At 42.9% G+C, this 21,497-nt stretch overlaps 1 protein-coding gene across 1 annotated transcript in view; it reads left to right on the plus strand.

Annotated features, from left to right (window-relative positions):
* The window catches only part of dntt (deoxynucleotidyltransferase, terminal), a 257,914-nt gene that overhangs the window by 12,243 nt on the left and 224,174 nt on the right, over nt 1–21,497 (plus strand). Inside the window, exon 2 of the mRNA XM_059947612.1 lies at nt 6,873–7,047. Within this exon, the coding sequence (XP_059803595.1) occupies nt 6,873–7,047 (175 nt within the window). The remainder of the gene's footprint in view (nt 1–6,872; nt 7,048–21,497) is intronic.

A 21,497-nucleotide genomic window follows, 5' to 3' on the forward strand; every position in this document is an offset into this window, starting at 1 on the left:
GGTTGATGATCAGTAATGAGGGAAAACTCTCTCCTTTACAAGAACGGATTAAAATGTTTTACACCCCAAACCAGACTCAAGGCCTTTCTATCAATCTGTGCATAATTTTTCTCTGCAGTGATAAGGGAATGTGATGCAAAGGCTATGGGGTGTTCACTTCCACCACTCATAACATGTGAGATGAGTGTACCTATACCTCGATGTGAGGCATCTCAGGCAAACTTCACTGGATGATGTGGATCATAATATGTGAATATGGTATCTGATGTCTTTCCTTCGCCTTACAGTAATGAATTCAAGGGGTGGAGCACAGTAGCCAGGTTTGGTAGTCATTGATGAATCCTAAAAAGGGCCACAGCTGGGACACAATCTTTGGCCTTGGGGGATCCACCACAACTTTAATTTTCTCAGCACACTTGTATAATCCTTGTGCGTTGATGGTGTGACCACAGTAAGCGATGCTTAGTTTAAAGAATTCACATTTGTTGCGTCATGCTCTAAGCCTATCATCTTCTAATATCTTCAGTGCTGCCTTAAGATTTTGGAGAAATTCCTTATTATCCACAACAGTATCAATGGTGTCATCCAGGTAACACTGAGTGCCCAGGCAGCCTTGCAGCTCCTAGTCCATACCTTTCTACCGAGGTGCAGGTGCTATTCCAAAAAAAAAAGCCTTTTATAGCAGTACGGCCCTTGGTAAGTGTTTATGGTGAGAAACACTTTGGACTCTTCTTCCATCTCCACCTGTAGGTAGGCCTCAACCAAGTCCATTTTGCTGAAGTGTTTCTAGAAATGTTTGCAAAGATATTCTGTATCCTGGGTTGATGGTGGCCTTAAAATAACCACAGATCCTGATTGACCAAATCTTCTTGGCTCCTGGGAACACTGGCATTGCCCATGGCCTCCACTCCCCTGGAAAGAGTTCCTTCAGCCTCATGTGATCTAGCTGACTGGTTACCTTATCAAGGATGGTTTCAGGAACCAGACAGGCTTTGTAAAACTTGTGTGTGGCATCTTCATATAACACTATCTTACCTTTGATATGTTGGAGTTTTCCAATGGCATTCTTGAACACTGCTGTGGCATCATCCAGTATCTTTCTTAACTTGCTTTCAGTTGGCTTTACTGCAGGGGATGTGGCATACAAAATTGCGGATGGATCTCTAATCAGTTGCGGTTGTCCCAGCCAATCACACATCTGCAATGCTGGCCTCCTGGTTTTTACCACATACAAGCCCAATATGGTTTGTTGGTTGTTGTATTTCACTGTTACAAATATCATTAACACAGGAGTTATTTTTTGTCTCGTATAGTAAGCTCTTATTTGGACATCTGCATGCTTCAGTTTAGTATCTTTGAAACTCATGTCATTCAAACTCATGTTATAGAATGTCTGAAACAGCTGAGCCAGTGGCCAAGCTTTACTGGACCATGTGGATCACAATGTGTGAGTCCAGTGTCTGATGTCACCATTGCCTTTGTCTTTTGGAAAGCCACCTCACATTGCTCTGCCCATTGCCATTTCTTCCCAATCCGTAGTAGTGAGTTCAAGGGGTGGAGCACAGTAAGCAGGCTTGGCAGGAACCTGTTACAGTTGTTGCATTTCACTGTTACAAGTGTCAATCCCACAGGAGTTATATTTTCTCCAGTGTAAGTTCTAATTGGATAACTGCAAGCTGCAGTTTAATATCTTTGAAATGCCATTCAAATTCAGTTTGTGGAATGACTAAATCAGCTGAACCAGTGACCAAATCCATTTTATTTAATTTGCCATTCACTTCTGGTGTATGCCATATTGCTTTTCTATTGTTAGTGTTCACTTTGTAAATCTTAAGGCTACTCAGTCCTGAGTCATTCTCATCATTATCAGATTTTTCATCAACAGTATGCAGATTAGTGCTCTTCTTGAAACAACAAATTAAATTTTAGCTTATCTTCTTCTCTGTGCAGTCCGTTTATTTCTGTCTGCCCAATATAGTCTTTGTATGTGTCCTACCTGTTGCATTTTCTACAAGTTTCAACTTTAAATCTGCATTGCTCTGGTGTATTGTATATGAGCTCCTGCCACAATAGTTATACAACTTGTTTGGCCAGGCGGGTTTCTGTTTAGATGTTGCAATTTTGATCATACTCACTTTCTTTTCTCACTGAAACTCAATAACGTCTCTGTTTGCAGTTTCCATCGATACAGCAATTTCAACTGCTCTTCGAAATGTAGTTGCTCTTCTGTTAGGATCTGTATTTGAATGCTTTCTTGTAATGTTCCGCAAACTAAGTGATCTTCCAGTGCATCATTAAGATAATCCCTTCAATTCAGCCATATACGCTGAAATGGATGCCCCTTCCTTTCGATTCCACTTATGGAACGTAAAATACTCTGCAATCAACAATGGTTTAAGTTTTAAATGTTCCTGCATTACTTTCACAATATCAGCAAAGCTCATATTGGTTGGTTTGGTTGGAGCAGTTAAACTCCTCAGCAAATTGTATTCCTTTAAATCCAATGCAATCAGCAAAACCAGTACTTGCTTCTCATTGGCTATTCCATTTGCTTTAAAGTACAGCTCAATTCATTTTGTATATATATTCCAGTTATCTGTTGTATAATCAGATATGTCAATCTGATTGATGGAATTGATGAGGGTTGGGCAGTGGATGTGGTCTACATGGACTTTAGCAAAGCATTTGACAAGGTCCCTCATGAGGGACTCATCCAGAAAATCATGAGGCATGGGATAAGTGGAACCTTGGCTGTTTGGATTAAAAATTGGCTTAAAGGAAGAAAGCAGAGGGTAGATGTGGAAGGAAAGTATTCTGCCTGGAGGTCAGGGACTATTGGAGTGCCACAGGGATCTGTCCTGGGACCCCTGCTATTTGTGATTTTTATAAATGACCTGGATGTAGAGGCGGAAGGATGGGTGAGTAAGTTTGCGGATGACACGAAGATTGGAGAAATTGTGGATGGAGCTGTAGGTTGTTGAAGGTTACAAGAGGATATAGACAGGCTGCAGAGTTGGGCAGAAAAATGGCAGATGGAGTTCAATCCAGACAAGTGTGAGGTGATGCATTTTGGAAGGACAAACCAGAAGACTGAGTACAGGATTAATGGTCAGTTACTTAAGAGTGTGGATGTACAAAGGGACCTTGGGGTTCAAATCCATACATCCCTCAAGGTCGCTGCACAGGTTGATAGGGTAGTTAAGAAGGCCTATGGGATGCTAGGCTTCATTAACAGGGGGATTGAGTTCATGAGTAGAGAGGTCATGTTGCAACTCTACAAATCTCTGGTGAGACCGCACTTAGAGTATTGTGTTCAGTTCTGGTCACTTCATTATAGGAAAGATGTGGAAGCTATGGAGAGGGTGCAGAGGAGATTTACCAGGATGTTGCCTGGTTTGGAGAACAAGTCATATGAAGCAAGGTTAGCAGAGCTGGGACTTTTCTCTTTGGGGCATAGAAGAATGAGAGGGGACTTGAGAGAGGTCTACAAGATGATGAGAGGCATAGAAAGGGTGGATAGTCAGTACCTGTTTCCCAGGGCACCAATAGCAAACACCAAGAGGGCATATGTATATAATTAAGGGAGGGAAGTTTAGGGGAGACATCAGGGATACGTTTTTTTACACAGAGGGGTTATGAGTGCCTGGAATGACTTGCCAGGGATGGTGCTGGAGGCTAAAATATTAGGGGTATTTAAGAGCCTCTTGGACAGGCACATGGATGAAAGAAAAATGGAGGATTATGGGGTAATATGGGTTTAGTACTTTTTTTAAAGGATTATATGGGTCAGCACAACATGGAGGGCTGAAGGGCCTGTACTGTGCTGTAGTGTTCTGTGGTTCTAATCTTTCTGATGTTGTCAGCCATTTTTTCTCTTTTTTTATGATTACACACTGTAGCTGTAACAGCTGGTACTCACTGTTTATGAACCTGGGAATTGTTCTGTTTTCTGCCTTTTTAAAAATGTAATTGTCTTTCCATTTGTGAAGAAAACATCCTCCGTGCTTCAACAGGCAGGTAGTCATCTCGGGTTCATTTAAAACCTTCTTGTCACCACTATTATTTTTTGTAACTCCCAAGCATAAAAACTAATGGAAAATAACACAAGGGAACTGGGAATGTGAGTCTAACTTAGTTCTTTAAGTGAGGTGCACAATTATCATCTGGTGGCGTGATGATGTATGCCTTTTACAAAGCATTATGCAAACAACAAAAATGCTGAATTAAACAATATATTCATAACATTAGTCAGATAATACTGATATATAACAGAACCAAGGTAGGCTTCATATATTCTTCAAAATTATGCCATTCCTACTATGTTTCAGATGTGCTGCCTTGGAAAGCTGTGAAACCAGAGCAATGTACTGGACTGAAGACTTTAATTATAGAGATGAATAATTTCTATTTTTAAATGATGATATAGAAGGACATATTTCTCAAGACTTTGCTATCAACAGGGAGCCTTGCCTGCCAGATGTGCATATAAAGAAATCAGAACCATGCTGCACTTTATCATTTTCTTTTGCATGGTTTGCTCCAGCAACGAGCTGGCACAAACATAATGTGTCAAATGGCTTCCTTCTGTGCTGTGAACTTCTAAACTTCATGGTCCTGTAGCTAGCAGAGATCCCTGCTGTCACTGTGGATTGGAGATATTATCTCAGCATTAGATGTATTTTGCATGCCTGTATTTCTATTTATGTACTAATAAGATGATGGGAAATAATTTTTAGATATTTGTTTCATAAATAATAACCGAGCAGGTGAAGATACAGGAAGGACTAAAGCCTAGAGCTTAAACTGTACAATTGCAAAAGATTTCTAGAAGTAGGAGGCAGTGCACCCCCCCCACCCAATAGTTTTTTTCTGCATATGCATGCTCTACATTAGGCCTTTGTTGATTTTTTCTGTTTTGGCATTAAGATGGGAGTTTGGAAAACCTGTCAGTCCTTACAGACTGGTGCATAATGAATGTAGCACAATTATCTAGATTCATAGAGTCACAGAGCACTACAGCACAGAAATAGACCATTCAGACCATCTAGTCCATACTGAACTATTATTCTGCCTAGTCCCAGCAACGCACACCTAGACCATAGCCCTCCCATCCACGTACTTAACCAAACTTCTCTTAAATTTTGAAATCGAACTTGCATGCACCATTTCCGTTTGTGTTCCACACCCTCACCAGCCTCTGAGTGAAGCTGCTTCCCCTTATGTTCCTCTTAAACATTTCACCTTTCACCCTTAACCCTTGACTTCTAGTTGTTATCTCACCCAACCTCAGTTGAAAAAGCCTGCTTGCATTTACTCTGTCTATACTCCTCATAGTTCTGCATCCCAAAGATGTGCGCCATTATTTGCACAAGCTACTCTGACAGCACTTTACAAATTGGTGATCTCTGTCATCAAGAAGGACAAGAAAGCAGGCACAAGGGAATACTGTCACCTGGAAGTTTCTCTCCAAATCACACACTATTCTATTTTGGAAACAGCTTGCCATTCCTTTATTGTTGTAGGTCTAGATCCTCAATCTCCCATTTCAAAGAATATAGCTGTTCAAGCAGATGGTTCCCCATCACCTTTTCAAGGGCAAGTAGGAATTAAAAATAAACATGACTCCTGTCAGCTTTGGCTGTATCTGGTAAATGAATAAAAGAAGGACTTGAAAGTATGTTTCCAACAAATCAGTACATTTAATAAATCTGATAGTATTTATTTCCTATGCCAGAGTTTATGTTAAGATTTCAAATCAAAACTTCTATGTTAATATGATGAAATTACTTACGCAATATAGCACTGGAGTGGCACCTGCCATTCTCTGTTTAAAACCTGGCTGGGGGAGAAATACTGCTACGTTAATGTCTGAGATGTTTACCTTTCATGTTTCTATGTAATATGAAGCAATTCTATCTACTTTGTAAATATCAGATAAATATTATTATCCAGTTAACTTTTTCTTGGACATGTGACATTTGTTTATGATTTATCTTCACAAAATTTCCTTATAAAATCAATTTTGCTGTGGTCCTTGGTGATCTGTGGTGTAGCCCTGAACTTGTTCTAAAATCTCGTTTACAGAAGTTCAGAATAAAGTTACAATACAAAACCTGAAGCACACTTATGTGGAGGTGAGAACGATGAAGGTGTGCTGTCTATGTTCAGGAGAGATAAAGAGCACAAAAGGAAATTGTGAAAGGAAAAGAGAGTTTCAGTATGACAAGTTTGCATATGTGAAAAAGCATATGTAAGGCCGAAGAAAAGGAAATCAAATAGAGAAATACCAACAAACACTTTTATTTCTTTCTGACAAAATGTGCAAAGAGGTTAGCTAATGTGGTCCTGTAAATAGAAAGTCACTTTAGCCTGCAGAGCCATCGTAATTTGGGCTATATACAGACAAGTAAAGACTGAAAATAAACATCCAATTCTGTTTCCTTCCTGATAGTGTTTGGGTGACTAAAGTTGAGTTAAGGTACCGCACTGTTCTGCTTAATGTGCAAGAACACTTATCTGGTTTCTTGTCCTGCCATTATTCAGCCTTTCCTCAGGTTAATTATGAACCATCTGAGTATTTTTTTTAAACACCAGCCACAAAATGTGGATCTTTACTGTGCAATAAGCTGCAACATTACAAAATAATTTCTTCCAGTTCGAACATAACAGAGCCTCATCTTAATTATAATCATGACTTGTGTGCAGAGTGCAGGCTGTTGGACGGGTACCTTAATGGTTGTTTCTGATGCTTCAGTAACTTTAATTCAGTAATGTTAGTAACCTCAAGAACTCTTACAGACATTGAAATGCCACTCATTGTAGATCACAAAAATAAAAAAAATGTTCTAACAGTTTCCATTTTCTTTCTGTAGTGATTCAGTTACACATATTGTAACTGAGAATAACTCCTGGAATGAGATTTGGGACTGGATTCAAACCCAGAAGATGTCAGATGCCAGCAAGCTAAATTTACTTAATATCTCATGGTTTACAGAGAGCATGGGTGCTGGTAAACCTGTAGACATTGAGGAACGCCACAGACTGCAGGTAAATGTAATGCCCCTTTTATAATTGATATATATTATAATGCTTTGTTTTGTTATGATGCGATCATGCACTCTGAAATATAGAAGAGTAAAGATAAATGTTTTACATCTTTCAAATACTTGTTGCACTGCCCTAATTTAAATAAATTGGCATTTTATTGCATGTTTAATGGAATAGAATTTTGGTAATTTATGGAAAAGGCAAAACAAACGTGTTGTTCGCACTATTCAATATGTTTCTATCTATTCTAGATCTACTTTCTACCCTTTGGTCTGTTGCCTTGCTTGGTTATGACATACTGTTTACTCATCCAATCATTTTTATATTATCTTCTACCCCAGTTCAATTAAAATAATTGCTGGAAAATTACTAATTATTTTAAAATTAAAAACTCTTCAATCTTCATACTGTTGGAAGAATTCCAAAGAAGCTGATAGCAATAAACAGAATATGAAAATAATATTGCACTAGATCAAGCATTGATATTATATTGCAAGGGTTAGACAAATGATATACTGATGCTTCAGTTTATGAAGTATGTTTATTTGTATGGAAGATCCTGCCCTCTTCTGAGAATTTCCTTTCCTTCCAACCGTGTCTTTTAAACATAGTTCCACAATTAATCATTTGATGATACCAGCATTGATATTTACCTAACAACTGTCTTAAGGAATGATTCCTGATTCAGTGCAAGTTTACATTCAGGGTATTTGCTATTTCACACTTTCTTAACAAAGCTGAGATGGAAATCACTTGCTTAATTTTGGTTATTGCCCTGTCACTGATCTGACATTTGTTTACAGATTATATGATATGTTGCCCTCTTTCTTTATTTGTAGATTGTAAATATTGAACTTGCCCAAATTTTGTCATTGTCATGGTGATAGAACCATGCTGTGAAGAAACCCACAGCCGCACTTAGGCCAACCATCATGGTTATCTACTGTATACTAATCATTTGATTTCATATCCTGCTTTATTCATTCAAGTACTTGTCCAGGTTCCTCTTAAATATCATTCCTGTATCACCACTACCTCTAGCAGGCCATTCAAAATATCAACTACTATTTGTGTGAACAGTTGACCCCTCAGGTTATCAACGGGCAGAATGGCCTAGTTCTGGCCCTATAGGCTTGAAGAGTGTTAGCTGTAATATTGGGGTTGAACTCCAGCTGCTGTTTTTAAGGAGCTTCTATTTTCTCCCATGACAACGTGGGTTTCCTCTGGGTGCTCTGGTTTCCTCCTACATTCCAAAGATGTACAGGTTATGGTTAGTAATTTGTGGGCATGCTATGCTGGCATTGGAAACAGGTGACATGCTATGCTGGCATTGGAAACAGGTGACACTTGCAGACTGCACCCAGCACATCCGAATGCAAGCAACGCATTTCACTGTATGTTTTGTTGTTTCAACGTACATGTGACAAATAAAAAAAATATGTCTTTAAGTCTTATGATCTTATAACTATGGTCTGAAACCTTGTACATCTTATCTTAAACATACTCTCTACTTTTTGATACCTCTACCATAGGAAAGAGGCTCTAGCTATCTTCCCTATCACTGCTGCTCATATTTTTATAAATCTCTGTCATCTCATTTCTCCGTCTCCTTTTCTCCAGGGAAATAAAATACCTATTCTGTCCAATCCCTCCTTATAACTCAAACCCTCCAATCCTGATAACATTACTGTTACTTTTCTTCTGCACCCCTTCTAACTTAGTGATAGAAGGTTTTGGTGACATTAAAGATTACCACTTGCCTGTAAGCAACATCCAGCTGGGATTTTATCAGGATGCCTTGGTTCCAGACCCTGGACCAGATATGAACCAAAGAGCTGGATTATGGGTGTGCGGTGAAAATGATAGCTCGTCATATGATGGCAACATTTGACTGAGCGTGTTGCCAAGGCACCCAAGAAAATTGAAATCATTGGGCATTTTGGTAAATGCAGGTGTAACCAACCACCAGCACCATTGATTCACTTCTTACAACAAATCTAATCCATTCTCTTGAGACTATTAACAAGATTAAGCTTTACTTTGTGACTCCTTTGCGAGTCTATTTTATGTTCATTAAATTCCCTTTATAGGATTGTAATTTGTCATTCTTTCTTAACTAAAAGATTCTTAAGAGAAATTCCAATAACAGAAACTTTCATAATGAAACCTCAATTTTCGATTTTTCAACAGACAATAGGGTAACCCACATTGGAGTCTAAGTGCATCAGTTTCTTTATTCATTTATGGGCATTGATGTTATTTTGGACAAGCATAACATTTTATAAAATACATTTAAAGCATCTGTGAAGCAAATGATGTGCTATCAATAAATATAACCATATGATGGCACTGTGGAAAGGGAAGCATATAAAGCCAAAAACTGTTACAGAAAGACTGGATCTATTTTGTGCAAGAAAATTCAATATAAAATTCATCAAAATGTTTCTGAAATATAAACTGCAGTGCTTATAATAGTACATAATCTGTCATGTAATAGTACCTGCAGAAGAAGATATTTAATCACTTGAGTCTGTATTGGTTCTCCTTAACTGCAATCCAATTAGCCCCATTCTCCTGCTCTTTCTCTGCCTTTCTGCTGATTTTCTCTTTTAAACTTATATTTAACTTTGTTTTGAAAGCCATTATTAAATTTGCATTAAAAAGATGTTCCCCACGATTCCTTTGATTCTTTTGCCAATTATTTTAAATCCATGACGATCAAATCATTAATGACTCATGGAAAACTCAGCCAGAAATCCACTGGCTCATGAGCTGGTGCTCAGTAGGGAGCCCACACTGGTGTGCTGCTTGTCCAATGTTTCTGTGCATTCTCACCTGTGATTTGGAGATGCTAATTGTAGCCTTTTCCATATTTGCATGTGTAAAGCCCATGTAATTTCATGACTTCCCTGTTTCTCATGTGGATGGCATTGCACATTAGTTCTGCTCTGGAACATTCAACCTTGAATCAAATTGAATTGACTTTATTTCTTCCATCCTTCACATCCACGAGGAGTAAAAATCTTTACGTTACATCTCCATCTGAATGTTCAATGTGCAATTTATAATAATTTGTAATAAATAGCATGTACAGCAGGACAGTCAATATAGCATAGAAATACATTTCTATCAGTGTGAATTAATCAGTCTGATGGCCCAGTAGAAGAAGCTGTCCCAGAGCCTGTTGGTCCTGGCCTTCATGATGTGGTACAGTTTCCTGCATGGTAGCAGCTGGACCAGTTTGTGGTTGGGGTGACCTGGATCCCCAATGATCCTTTGGGCCCTTTTTATGCACCTGTCTCTGTAAATGTCCTGAATAGTGGGACGTTCACATCTACAGATGCGCTGGACTGTCCGCACCACTCTCTGCAGAGTCCTGCGATTGAGGGAAGTACAGTTCCCATAACAGGCAGTGATACACCAGTCTGGATGCTCTCAATTGTGCCCCTATAGAAAGTCCTTAGGATTTGGGGGCTCATGTCAAACTTTTTCAACCATCTGAGGTGAAAGAGGTGTATGGACGGCAAAATGGTGGTTTGAAAATGAAGGAAGACATGCATACACCTGGAAGGCTTGTTGAAAGCCTGTATGAGATACCTACAGGAAATTCATCCCACAGCTTACAGGAGCATGAAGTCTGGAGCCTTGAGCCTATCTTTCCAGCATGGAAACAACCAGTAGCTTGCCGAACTGTCCACAGTGCAATGTCCAATACAGAGGTACTCTAGCAAAGACAAAAACTTCCCATCAGTGGAGGAGCAACCTCTGCTTTCTCAGAATTCTGTCATCGTGAGCATGGACTCAATAATTCTGGGAGCTTTAAGACACTGACAGCACTTGCGTAATACATCTTACAGCAGGCTATGAAGTCCAGGGGATTGTTAATAGTTCTCTGAAGGGTCTTTTCTCCTCTTGGTAAAACAGTATTTAACATCCCTCCACTGTGGCCTTGCAATTGCACATTAGGCATTTAGCCCAGGCTACTTCCATCCTTGGAATGGTGCCACTAAAGGTTTAGCTAATTAACCCAGCACTGTCTGAGGTTGCTCCTTACAACCATCTGTAATCTCCTTCATTATAATGGAGCCAATGTCTCCCACTGGAGAGCAGAACTTAAGGGTAGTTTGACCAACAGGACTGCATGAAAGACAGGCACTAGGGAAACCTATAAGGGTGAATGGCCAGTAATCAAAAAGGTTTTCCTCTTTAGTGCAGGCATGAAATTAGAAGGTGTACATGCTGAACAACACCCACAAAATGTTGGAGGAGCTCAGTTGGTCAGGCAGCTTCTATGGAGAGGAATCAACAGTTGACATTTTGGGCCAAGGCCCTTCATCAGGACTGAAACAGAAAGGGAAGAAGTCAGGTTTTGATATTCATGATTTTTGCAGTAAGGAACTACAAAAAGTAATTACTGACAGAATAGTGGAGCATAGTTGTATGTCACAAGGAGGTTTTGGATGTTGACTGAAAATCATTATTTGATGCTTATCCCTCCGTTGCTGCTCAACTTAAAGCAGTAATAAATGAGAATGCAAATGGAATGAGAAAATAAATTTTTAGGTAAAAATTTTGAGTGACTTGGAGCCTGTCTCAAAGGTTGCACAGGGAAGAAAATAGAGAGCACTGTTCAAAGTTTTCAGGGGCTGCAGAAACCTTTCTCGTATTGCCTCTTTCAGTGAACTTACTGTCCCCTGCACTAAGAACACCATAACAAAGGGACACAGGGAGCAGGATCTAACCTCAAGGAAGTCTAGTTGATTTCCATCAAGTCAGAGACAAATTAATTCATAAATTTAGTTTGAAATATTTATTTTGGGGCAGATTTTAGATGGAGTATGGTTAGTGACAGTATGAGGAGAAAGTGTGGACTGGTGACAAATGATGACTCAGGCCTGTGGGTACAGGGATAATGAAGAGATAAGTTATACGTGGAAAGAAGGGGTTATTGGAGACACCTCTGTCCTTCCTGTTTCTCCTTCTCCTCCTCCCTAATCTTCAGCTACTTGGGGGAAAGTGCAGATGTGGAGGGGGAGGAATGTGCCATCACATTGGAAGCTTTGATTCTGGTGAGGGTAAGTTGCAAGGTTCTGTCTGAGTTCACCGGACAACAGCATCACGATGATGGTGCTCACACTTTTAGTGGTAGCATGGCTTTCGTGTGGCTACACCAAATGGTAGATTGCAGTGAGGGCATCCTTTCTGCAAAAAAGATCTGCCTTTCAGATCTTGGAACTGGACACGGGACTTGGAACTGAACATGGGACTTGGAACTGGGAACTGGACAAGGGACTTGTGACTTGGAACTGGACTCGGAACTGGACTCAGGCTTGGAGCCTTGGCTTGGACTGTGGTTTGGAGCCTTGGCTTGGACTGGGGTTTGGAGCCTTGGCTTTGACTGGGGTTTGGAGTCTTGGCTTGGACTCAGGCTTGGAGCCTTGGCTTGGACTGTGGTTTGGAGCCTTGGCTTGGACTGGGGTTTGGAGCCTTGGCTTTGACTGGGGTTTGGAGCCTTGGCTTGGACTGGGGTTTGGAGCCTTGGCTTTGACTGGGGTTTGGAGTCTTGGCTTGGACTGTGGTTTGGAGCCTTGGCTTGGACTGAGGTTTGGAGCCTTGGCTTTGATTGGGGTTTGGAGTCTTGGCTTGGACTGTGGTTTGGAGCCTTGGCTTGGACTGAGGTTTGGAGCCTTGGCTTGGACTGGGGTTTGGAGCCTTGACTTGGACTGGGGTTTGGAGTCTTGGCTTGGACAGGGGTTTGGAGCCTTGGCTTGGACTGGGGCTTGGAGCCTTGGCTTGGACTGGGGCTTGGAGCCTTGGCTTGGACTGGGGTTTGGAGTCTTGGCTTGGACTGGGGTTTGGAGTCTTGGCTTGGACTGGGGCTTGGAGCCTTGGCTTGGACTGGGGTTTGGAGCCTTGGCTTGGACTGGGGTTTGGAGCCCTGGCTCGGACGAGGGTTTGGAGTCTTGGTTTGGACAGGGGTTTGGAGCCTTGGCTTGGACTGGGGTTTGGAGCCTTGGCTTGGACTGGGGCTTGGAGCCTTGGCTTGGACTGGGGTTTGGAGCCTTGGCTTGGACTGGGGCTTGGAGCCTTGGCTCGGACTGGGGTTTGGAGCCTTGGCTTGGACGGGGGTTTGGAGTCTTGGCTCGGACTGGGGTTTGGAGCCTTGGCTCGGACTGGGGCTTGGAGCCTTGGCTTGGACTGGGGTTTGGAGCCTTGGCTCGGATGGGGGTTTGGAGTCTTGGCTTGGACTGGGGTTTGGAGTCTTGGCTTGGACTGGGGTTTGGAGCCTTGGCTCGGACGGGGGTTTGGAGTCTTGGCTTGGACTGGGGTTTGGAGCCTTGGCTTGGACTGGGGTTTGGAGCCTTGGCTTGGACTGGGGCTCAGAGCCTTGGCTTGGGCTGGGGTTTGGAGCCTTGGCTTGGACTGGGGTTTGGAGCCTTGGCTTGTACTGGGGTTTGGAGCCTTGGCTCGGACGGGGGTTTGGAGTCTTGGCTTGGACTGGGGCTTGGAGCCTTGGCTTGGACTGGGGTTTGGAGCCTTGGCTTGGACTGGATCTCGGGGCCTTGGCTTGGACTGGGGTTTGGAGTCTTGGCTTGGACTGGGGTTTGGAGCCTTGGCTTGGACTGGGGTTTGGAGCCTTGGCTCGGACGGGGGTTTGCAGCCTTGGCTCGGACGGGGGTTTGGAGCCTTGGCTTGGACTGGGGTTTGGAGTCTTGGCTTGGACTGGGGTTTGGAGCCTTGGCTCGGACGGGGATTTGGAGTCTTGGCTTGGACTGGGGTTTGGAGCCTTGGCTTGGACTGGGGTTTGGAGTCTTGGCTTGGACTGGGGCTCGGGCCTTGGCTTGGACTGGGGTTTGGAGCCTTGGCTTGTACTGGGGTTTGGAGTCTTGGCTTGGACTGGGGCTCGGGCCTTGGCTTGGACTGGGGTTTGGAGTTTTGGCTTGGACTGGGGTTTGGAGCCTTGGCTTGGACTGGGGCTTGGAGCCTTGGCTTGGACTGGGGTTTGGAGCCTTGGCTCGGACGGGGGTTTGGAGTCTTGGCTCGGACTGGGGTTTGGAGCCTTGGCTTGGACTGGGGCTTGGAGCCTTGGCTTGGACTGGGGTTTGGAGCCTTGGCTTGGACTGGGGTTTGGAGCCTTGGCTTGGACTGTAGTTTGGAGCCTTGGCTTGGACTGGGGTTTGGAGCCTTGGCTTGGACTGGTGTTTGGAGTCTTGGCTTGGACTGGGGTTTGGAGTCTTGGCTTGGACTGGGGTTTGGAGGCTTGGCTTGGACTGGGGCTCGGGGCCTTGGCTTGGACTGGGGTTTGGAGTCTTGGCTTGGACTGGGGTTTGGAGCCTTGGCTTGGACTGGGGCTTGGAGCCTTGGCTCGGACGGGGGTTTGGAGTCTTGGCTCGGACTGGGGTTTGGAGCCTTGGCTTGGACTGGGGCTTGGAGCCTTGGCTTGGACTGGGGTTTGGAGCCTTGGCTCGGACGGGGGTTTGGAGTCTTGGCTTGGACTGGGGTTTGGAGTCTTGGCTTGGACTGGGGTTTGGAGCCTTGGCTTGGACTGGGGCTCGGAGCCTTGGCTTGGACGGTGTTTTGGAGTCTTGGCTTGGAGTAAGTTAAGCAGGGAGAATTGTTGTCATTGTACTTTGGTCAAAACTTGACAAGACTGAATAGAAGGAATAGGGTTAAATATAATTACAAAGCAACTCTGTGAGAGCGCCCATATTCTGTGGCTGCGTCCACGGCTGTGACACTCCAAGGCCTCCTTTGCAGCCAGAAATTCTTAGTTCGCGATATCCTAGTCATGCGACAAGAAAGTAAAGCACAAGGGTGCAGCGGATTTTCTAAAGTCCACTGAGAGAGTACAGCACCAATGCTGACATCAGGAGTGTCAACCTAGATGATGAATGGATGGGATAATCTAGATGCTGCAGCACTGGGACAGTGGTGAAGCATTGCTTTGGCTCTGAGAATTCTTAACCTGCTTCACTTATCCATTGGAAACTGGCAGAGGTCTTTTTGGTGAGTGCATTTATGGGAAGTTCCTGAAGGGGTGATAGAAGTTTGCAAACCCTATGAAGGGCCTTACCTATTTGACAGCAGATGGTCTGGGCTGCTCTGTGACTGCCTGAACTCGACATGGGTTCATTTGAGCACTGGAAGGGGTGAGGATGTAGCCCAAGGACACCTTTTCTTTGTTGAACTTGTACTTCTCTGGGATGGTGTAAAGTTGTCCTTGAGGAATCATTTGAGATCCCTTTGACATGTTGGATGTGTTCCCGGCAGGAATGGAAGTAGATAAGAATGTCATCCAAATACGCAAAAACAAACTGATTCAGCATATCGTGGAGCACATCACTGACCAGGGCCTGAGTAACAGCAGGGGTGTTGGCCAGTCCAAATGTCACCATGAGGTATTCATAGTGACCAGTGGAGCTGTTGAATACTGTCTTCCACTCATCCCCTTCTAGGATGCGAACCAGGTTGTTAGCATTGCGTAGATCTTTCTTGGAGAATATAGTTGCTCCCTGGATATGTTCAAATGCAGAGGCAAACAGGGGAAGAGGGTATTGGTCCTTCATTGTAATGTTGTTAAGTGGACGATAATCAATGCAGGGACAGAGTTCACAAAAAAAGAAGCCCACCCCTGCTAGTGAGGTGGATATATAGATAAATCCTAAACCCAATGCCACTTTGATGTATTTTCCAGTGGCCACCATTTTAGAATGAGGGAGAGAAAAGAGCTGGCCCCAAGGAGGACTAGAACTAGGTATGAGGTCAATGGTGCAGTTGTATGGCCGATGTGGAAGCAGGGAAGTGGCCCTCTTCTTACCGAGAATCTCAAGAAAGTCAGCATATTCAGCTAGAACAGCAGACAGGTCCTCACTAGTTGTTGTTTCAGGAGGGGATATGCTGACAGGGGTTTAAGCTACACCCAGAGAGTAGATGGGCACAAACATGAGAAAGTTTGCAGATGCTGGAAATCCAAGCAACAGACAGAAAATGCTGGAGGAACTTTGCAGGCCAGGCAGCATCAGTGGAAAAGAGTAAACCATCGAGATCCTTCTTCAGGGCTCTGAACATGCCAGTCCTCACTCCTGGAGTGTCTTTAGGGAGCAATCAATCCATGGGTTGTGTCGAAAGAGCTGGGAAAGGCCAAGAATCAGCAGCAGTTCAGTTGAATCAACAAGTTCAAAGGAGAACTGTTCACTATGGTTGCCTTCTAGCACAGGTTGGAGGGGCACTGTGGAAAGGTGATCTTGTTGGTGCACAGAGGCCGATCATTCAGATCCTTGTTATCAATATTCTCTCTCAATTGTTGAGTTTGAGAGATATCCATGAGGTTGCTGGCTGCCCTGGAGTCAATAAATACAGAACTCATGGGTGTGGGACCCCACAACAGTGAGGCCTGGAGAATTACTTAATTAAGGAAAGATGCTTGCAGGGAGAACAGGCCCGTCAGTATTCCCATTCTTACTGATGGGACTCCTGGGCACTTGGGACAAAACAACTGGAAGTATCCTGGAGAGCCTCAGCAGAGTCAGCGACCTGTTCTTATACGCCAACCTTGTTTCTCCTGAGATCTGAGTAACTCTTCAAAACACTATTAAAGGTTGGTCAAGCATGACTTTCCACCTACAAAGCCATGCTAATCAGACTTTGTCTATCCAATAGCAAATATATCTTGTCCCTCAGACTTTCCTTCAGTACAAATGTCAGGCTGACCAGACTGTACTTCCCTTCTTAAGGGAGCTTGTTAAATAATGCATCAACTTTAGACACCTTTCAATCTTTGGGAACTTCACCAGTGGCTAACAATGCAGCAAATATCTCTGCAAGGGCCTCCAGAATTTCTCCTGTAGTCTCACACAAAATCCAACGATGCATTGATTCAGGTCTTGGATTTATCCATCTTAATTCACTGTACGGTTGCTTATAACTCCTCTCTGGTAATTGGAATGTTCTCCACTTATTTCCTCTACCTCTTGAGCATCCTTGATTTCCTCTTCAGAATTATTCATTAAAAATACCACCCATTTTTTGCAGGTGAAGACATAGGCAGCCCTTCCAACCTCTAAGGGGACCCATGCACCCCACCCTCCCTGGCCACCCTTTTATTCTGAATAGAGCTTTAGAACTTCTTGAGACTTTTCTTAACTTTGTCTGCCAGATCCTCCTCAGCTCCTCTCTTTGTCCTCCTGATTTTCTCCTTAAGAGTATTAAAATCTTTTTATAGTTATTGAGGGATTCACTCATCTCTGATCTCCTGTGCCTTAATATCTCTGGTCAGCTAAGTTTTCTGAACAGAAGCATGCTGCTCCTGGATTCTTCATATCAACTTTATCAAAGCCTCCCACTTGCTATTCATTCCTTTCCTTCGAACAGGCTCACCCAATAAACCTGTGCAAGATCCTGCTTAATTCTGTCAGCATTATCTTTCTCCAGTTTATTACCATGACCTCTGACCTGTCCTACCCTTTTACACCACCATCTTAAAACTAATAGAGTTATGGTTGCCAGAGCCAAAGTGCTCCCTGAATGCCACTTCAGTTATCTGCTCTGCCTGGTTCCTTCAGAGAAAGTTCAGAATCGCACCCTCCCAAGAAGGGCCCTCTATATATCAATTCATGAAACTTTTCTGGGCTTATTACACACATTTCACTTTGTCCAGACCTCTTTCACTCAAGGTGGCCCAGTCAATACCAGGGAAGTTAAGATTTCCAGCAATACAACTTTATCATTTTTACAACTATCAACATTTTCTCTATACACCTGCTCTTCAAGTTCCCGCTGACTACTGGGGGCGGGAGGGGGGGGGGTGTTGGTGGGAGCTCTATAAACAGCCACATCACAGTGACTCTAAGTTCTACACACATGGCTTTGTTGGGAGATCCCTCAAATGTACTGCTGTTATGTCCTCCCTTATCAAACTACCAACAACCCCCTACCTGTACCTCTCTAATGCCTGCAGCATCTGTATCCTGGAATACTGAGCTGCCAATCCTACCCTTTTCTTAGCCTTGTTTCTGATTTGGCTATAACATCTATAGAGTTAAGATAATTGACATGTAACGGTATTAACATTGCCCCTAGAAAACCAACAATTAGTTAGGAATCCTTGCTTGTACAGTATATTCATTATGCAGCTCTGAGCAAGCTCTGCTGTGAAATCACCTTGCTGAGATAACTGTTTTACAAGGCTTGGTAATAATTTTTCTCTCCTCTTTTCCCACTGATATCTTGCTGCTTAAAAACTAGTAAATTATACAACAGCTTCAAGTATATTGATTTTGAGATTTACTTTGTATTGGAATAAAGCTGCTGTTTTTCTTCATCTGTAATTATTGATTTCACAGCATTAGTCTGGGAGACTACAGAACAGCTCTCTGATATTGAAATAATAAGGTTATGTTGGAAAGGTTCTGTCTAATTAAAGTTATCTAAATCTTTATCTGTAAGGTAGACTGATAGATTTTCAAAGCCTTTATATATACTTTACTCTGTTCTATGCCTTTGAAATATTAGTTTCTTGGCAGCAGGGGACATGGGATTAGTGCAAGCGCAGACATTTCAATTGGTGTGAATGACATACACCTTTGAGTTTGCTCTCAGGATGCTCATTAACCCTTTGCTTAGTACCTCACTGAACAGAGCCAAGCCCTACTGAAAATGAAGGACATGAAGAGCATTGGGAAAAAGCACACTCATCAGTTACGCGGTTGCACGTGACAACGGATCTTATGCTGAAAAGTATCTGGTTCTCCCAAAGAATGCCCAACTTTCAGCCTCTCCAACATTCTACCCTCTATTTCCCGTAGCAGGTATAAAGGGCCCAAGCTTACACATGTTGGCAAAGCTAATCCTGTACTAGCAGAAGAGATCCAGCTAGCAGTACACCAGAATTCAACCTAACTGAATGGCTGGAAGGAAAATCAGCAGCATTTCATTCTAGCTCTTAAATGCCTTGTTAACCTCCTGCTTCAAGAATAGACTACTGAGGAAATAATACTACTTATCCTAATAGGTGAAATTTCAAATTACTTACCTGATTTTTGAGAGACAATGAAATATTTGGTGGCACTGTTTCCAAAATTACTTGGCATTAAATGTCAGAATGTCTCAAGCACAAGTGAAAATTATGGAGTATTAAACCTGCATAAATTTAGTTGTACTACACCATTGAGGCTACTAAATAATAAGGAGCACTTAAAGCATTCAATATTACATCATTGTGTTATTACTATGTGTCAATGAACAGTAGAGGGAAGGGTTCCAGTGTGTGGGTGGTGGACAGATAGAATGTGTGGAGGACAGGAAAGAAAGGGAAAGAAACAGGGTGGGGTGGGGTTAGGAGGTCAGAGGGAGAGAGGATCAGGAGTATCCTTCCCTACTGGCCCAGTGTTCATTTACCCTCTCTCTATTAACCATCTAGGTGAGGGAAAAAAGGAACAGATGGGCTAGCCCATACCATACCTTCTGACTCCTGCATTGTTTCCAGCTGAGGCAGGGAAATAACACAAATAACAACGCTCTGTCTTTAGGGATGGATAACACAGGAAGTTTCACAGGAATTTGTCCCAGAATGCACTGCTGCCAGAAATCTTGATCATTTCTATGTTCTGTGTTCTATATCATACAGAGATAATAAATCTAACTCCGTAATCTGCAAGGGCCTGAATATGCCAAACAAATTGACAAAAACATTTCTAAATTGTGTAGTTTTCACATTATTTTATACCAACAATAGCTGATTTGAAAGTGTCACCCTGTGCCCTTCTGCCATTCTGAAATATGCATATTCCTCAAATGTGAAGAGTAGCTGGTAACTTTCTTTTTTAAGGCTTGCTCAAAATCAGTAAGCTGATATCTTCATGCAAGTGGTTGCCTGCCTTCATGCCAAAAATATAGACAACTTCTATCAGATCTAATCTAGCTCACTGCACAAACCATCTGGTGCCACAAATCTCAATACCATAGTTTGAACATAATGAAGAACTGAAGAACACAGTAGACAATAAAGCATTGTGTTTCGAGTCCTTAACTCAAACAAGCCAAAATTGATGAAAGGGTTTCTGGCTGAATAATAAATGGAAAGAGTCCTAGTGTTGTGGTAGTCCTTTGGATTTTTCAGAAGACACGCTGCTGTGCAGGTCATCTGTGGACACGGAGGTGGTTCTGCAGTTCCAGTCTGGAAGCACAGAGTCCAGCACAATGGGGGCACTGGAAGTCTGTTGCTATAATAATTGTGGCTGCTGTTCTGTGACGCCGCTCACGGTTTTCCATCAGTTTTTGGCAGCACCTGTCTTCAAAACTGGTGTAGGCTCCATGGCACAGGGCTCACCAGCGGGTTCTATTTGAAGCCACAGCTTCTAGTTCCCTTGGCTGAATGTCACAGTAGTGTAGGGTTTCCTTCACAGCCTCTTTATAGTGCTTGTGTGGATGACCTTAAGGTCTCCTTCCGGTCTCCAGTTCACCATAGAGCAGCTGGCGAGGCATACAATGGTTGTCCACTCTGATGACGTGACCCACCCACCGCATCTGGGCTCTGATGATCAAGGGCTCAATGCTGGTGGACTCCGCACGATCCGAGACCTCCAGGTTGGAGACACGGTCTTGCCAATGAATGCCAAGAGTTGAGCGGAAAATGTGCATGTGAAATTTCTCCAGTTGCTTCATGTGTCGTCGGTACAAAGTCAGGTCTCACATCCACATAGGAGAGAAAGGATGGCCACAGCTCTGTAGACTTCCAGCTTTGTGGATGTTGTGTTGATTGAGTACTCTGGTATGCAGCCTCCACAGAGCCTGGCTGGCCTTGCTGATCCTGGAGTCCATTTCTTTGTCCAAAGACAAAGAAGATGGAGATGATGCTTCCCAAGTATTTTCATGTTGTCATGTGTTTTCCAAGGCCTGAAGGAAGGAGTGTACATCAGGTACCAATTAGACGGCCCTCTCTTTGACCTTTGCCACTTGAATACACGAACAAAGTGCCTCTATACAGTCATTCAAGAAACCCTCTTTGACACACAAAGACTATGATCTACAGTTGATGTTGAACAAATTCTCAGATGCTGCTACACCCTTTGGCCTGACTATCAGCCTGGACAAGACTGAAGTACTTCACCAGCCCGTGCCAGACACTAACCCCATAGAACCAAAAAGTCATTGTTGACGACACCCAGCTGACAAAAGTAAACAGCTTTACATACTTGGGAAGTATCATCTCCAGTGATGGGTCTTTGGACAAAGAGTCCTAGTCTAAGCACCAATATGCATTACCAGCTGGCAAAGATGTGAAAATTCATTTAGTGAGCAATTTCCAAATTATAAATTCACATTTTCTTTGTGATGTGACTCATAATTGCTGTTCCATGATAGTTCATTTTATTTTTTGTAATTACCTGCTGTTTTATTTTTACTTATAACTTTGAATAAGATTTCTGACGGTCTAATTGAGAATTATTGAT

Source organism: Hypanus sabinus, chromosome 22 (assembly GCF_030144855.1).
Source record: "Hypanus sabinus isolate sHypSab1 chromosome 22, sHypSab1.hap1, whole genome shotgun sequence".
Lineage (NCBI taxonomy): Eukaryota > Metazoa > Chordata > Chondrichthyes > Myliobatiformes > Dasyatidae > Hypanus > Hypanus sabinus.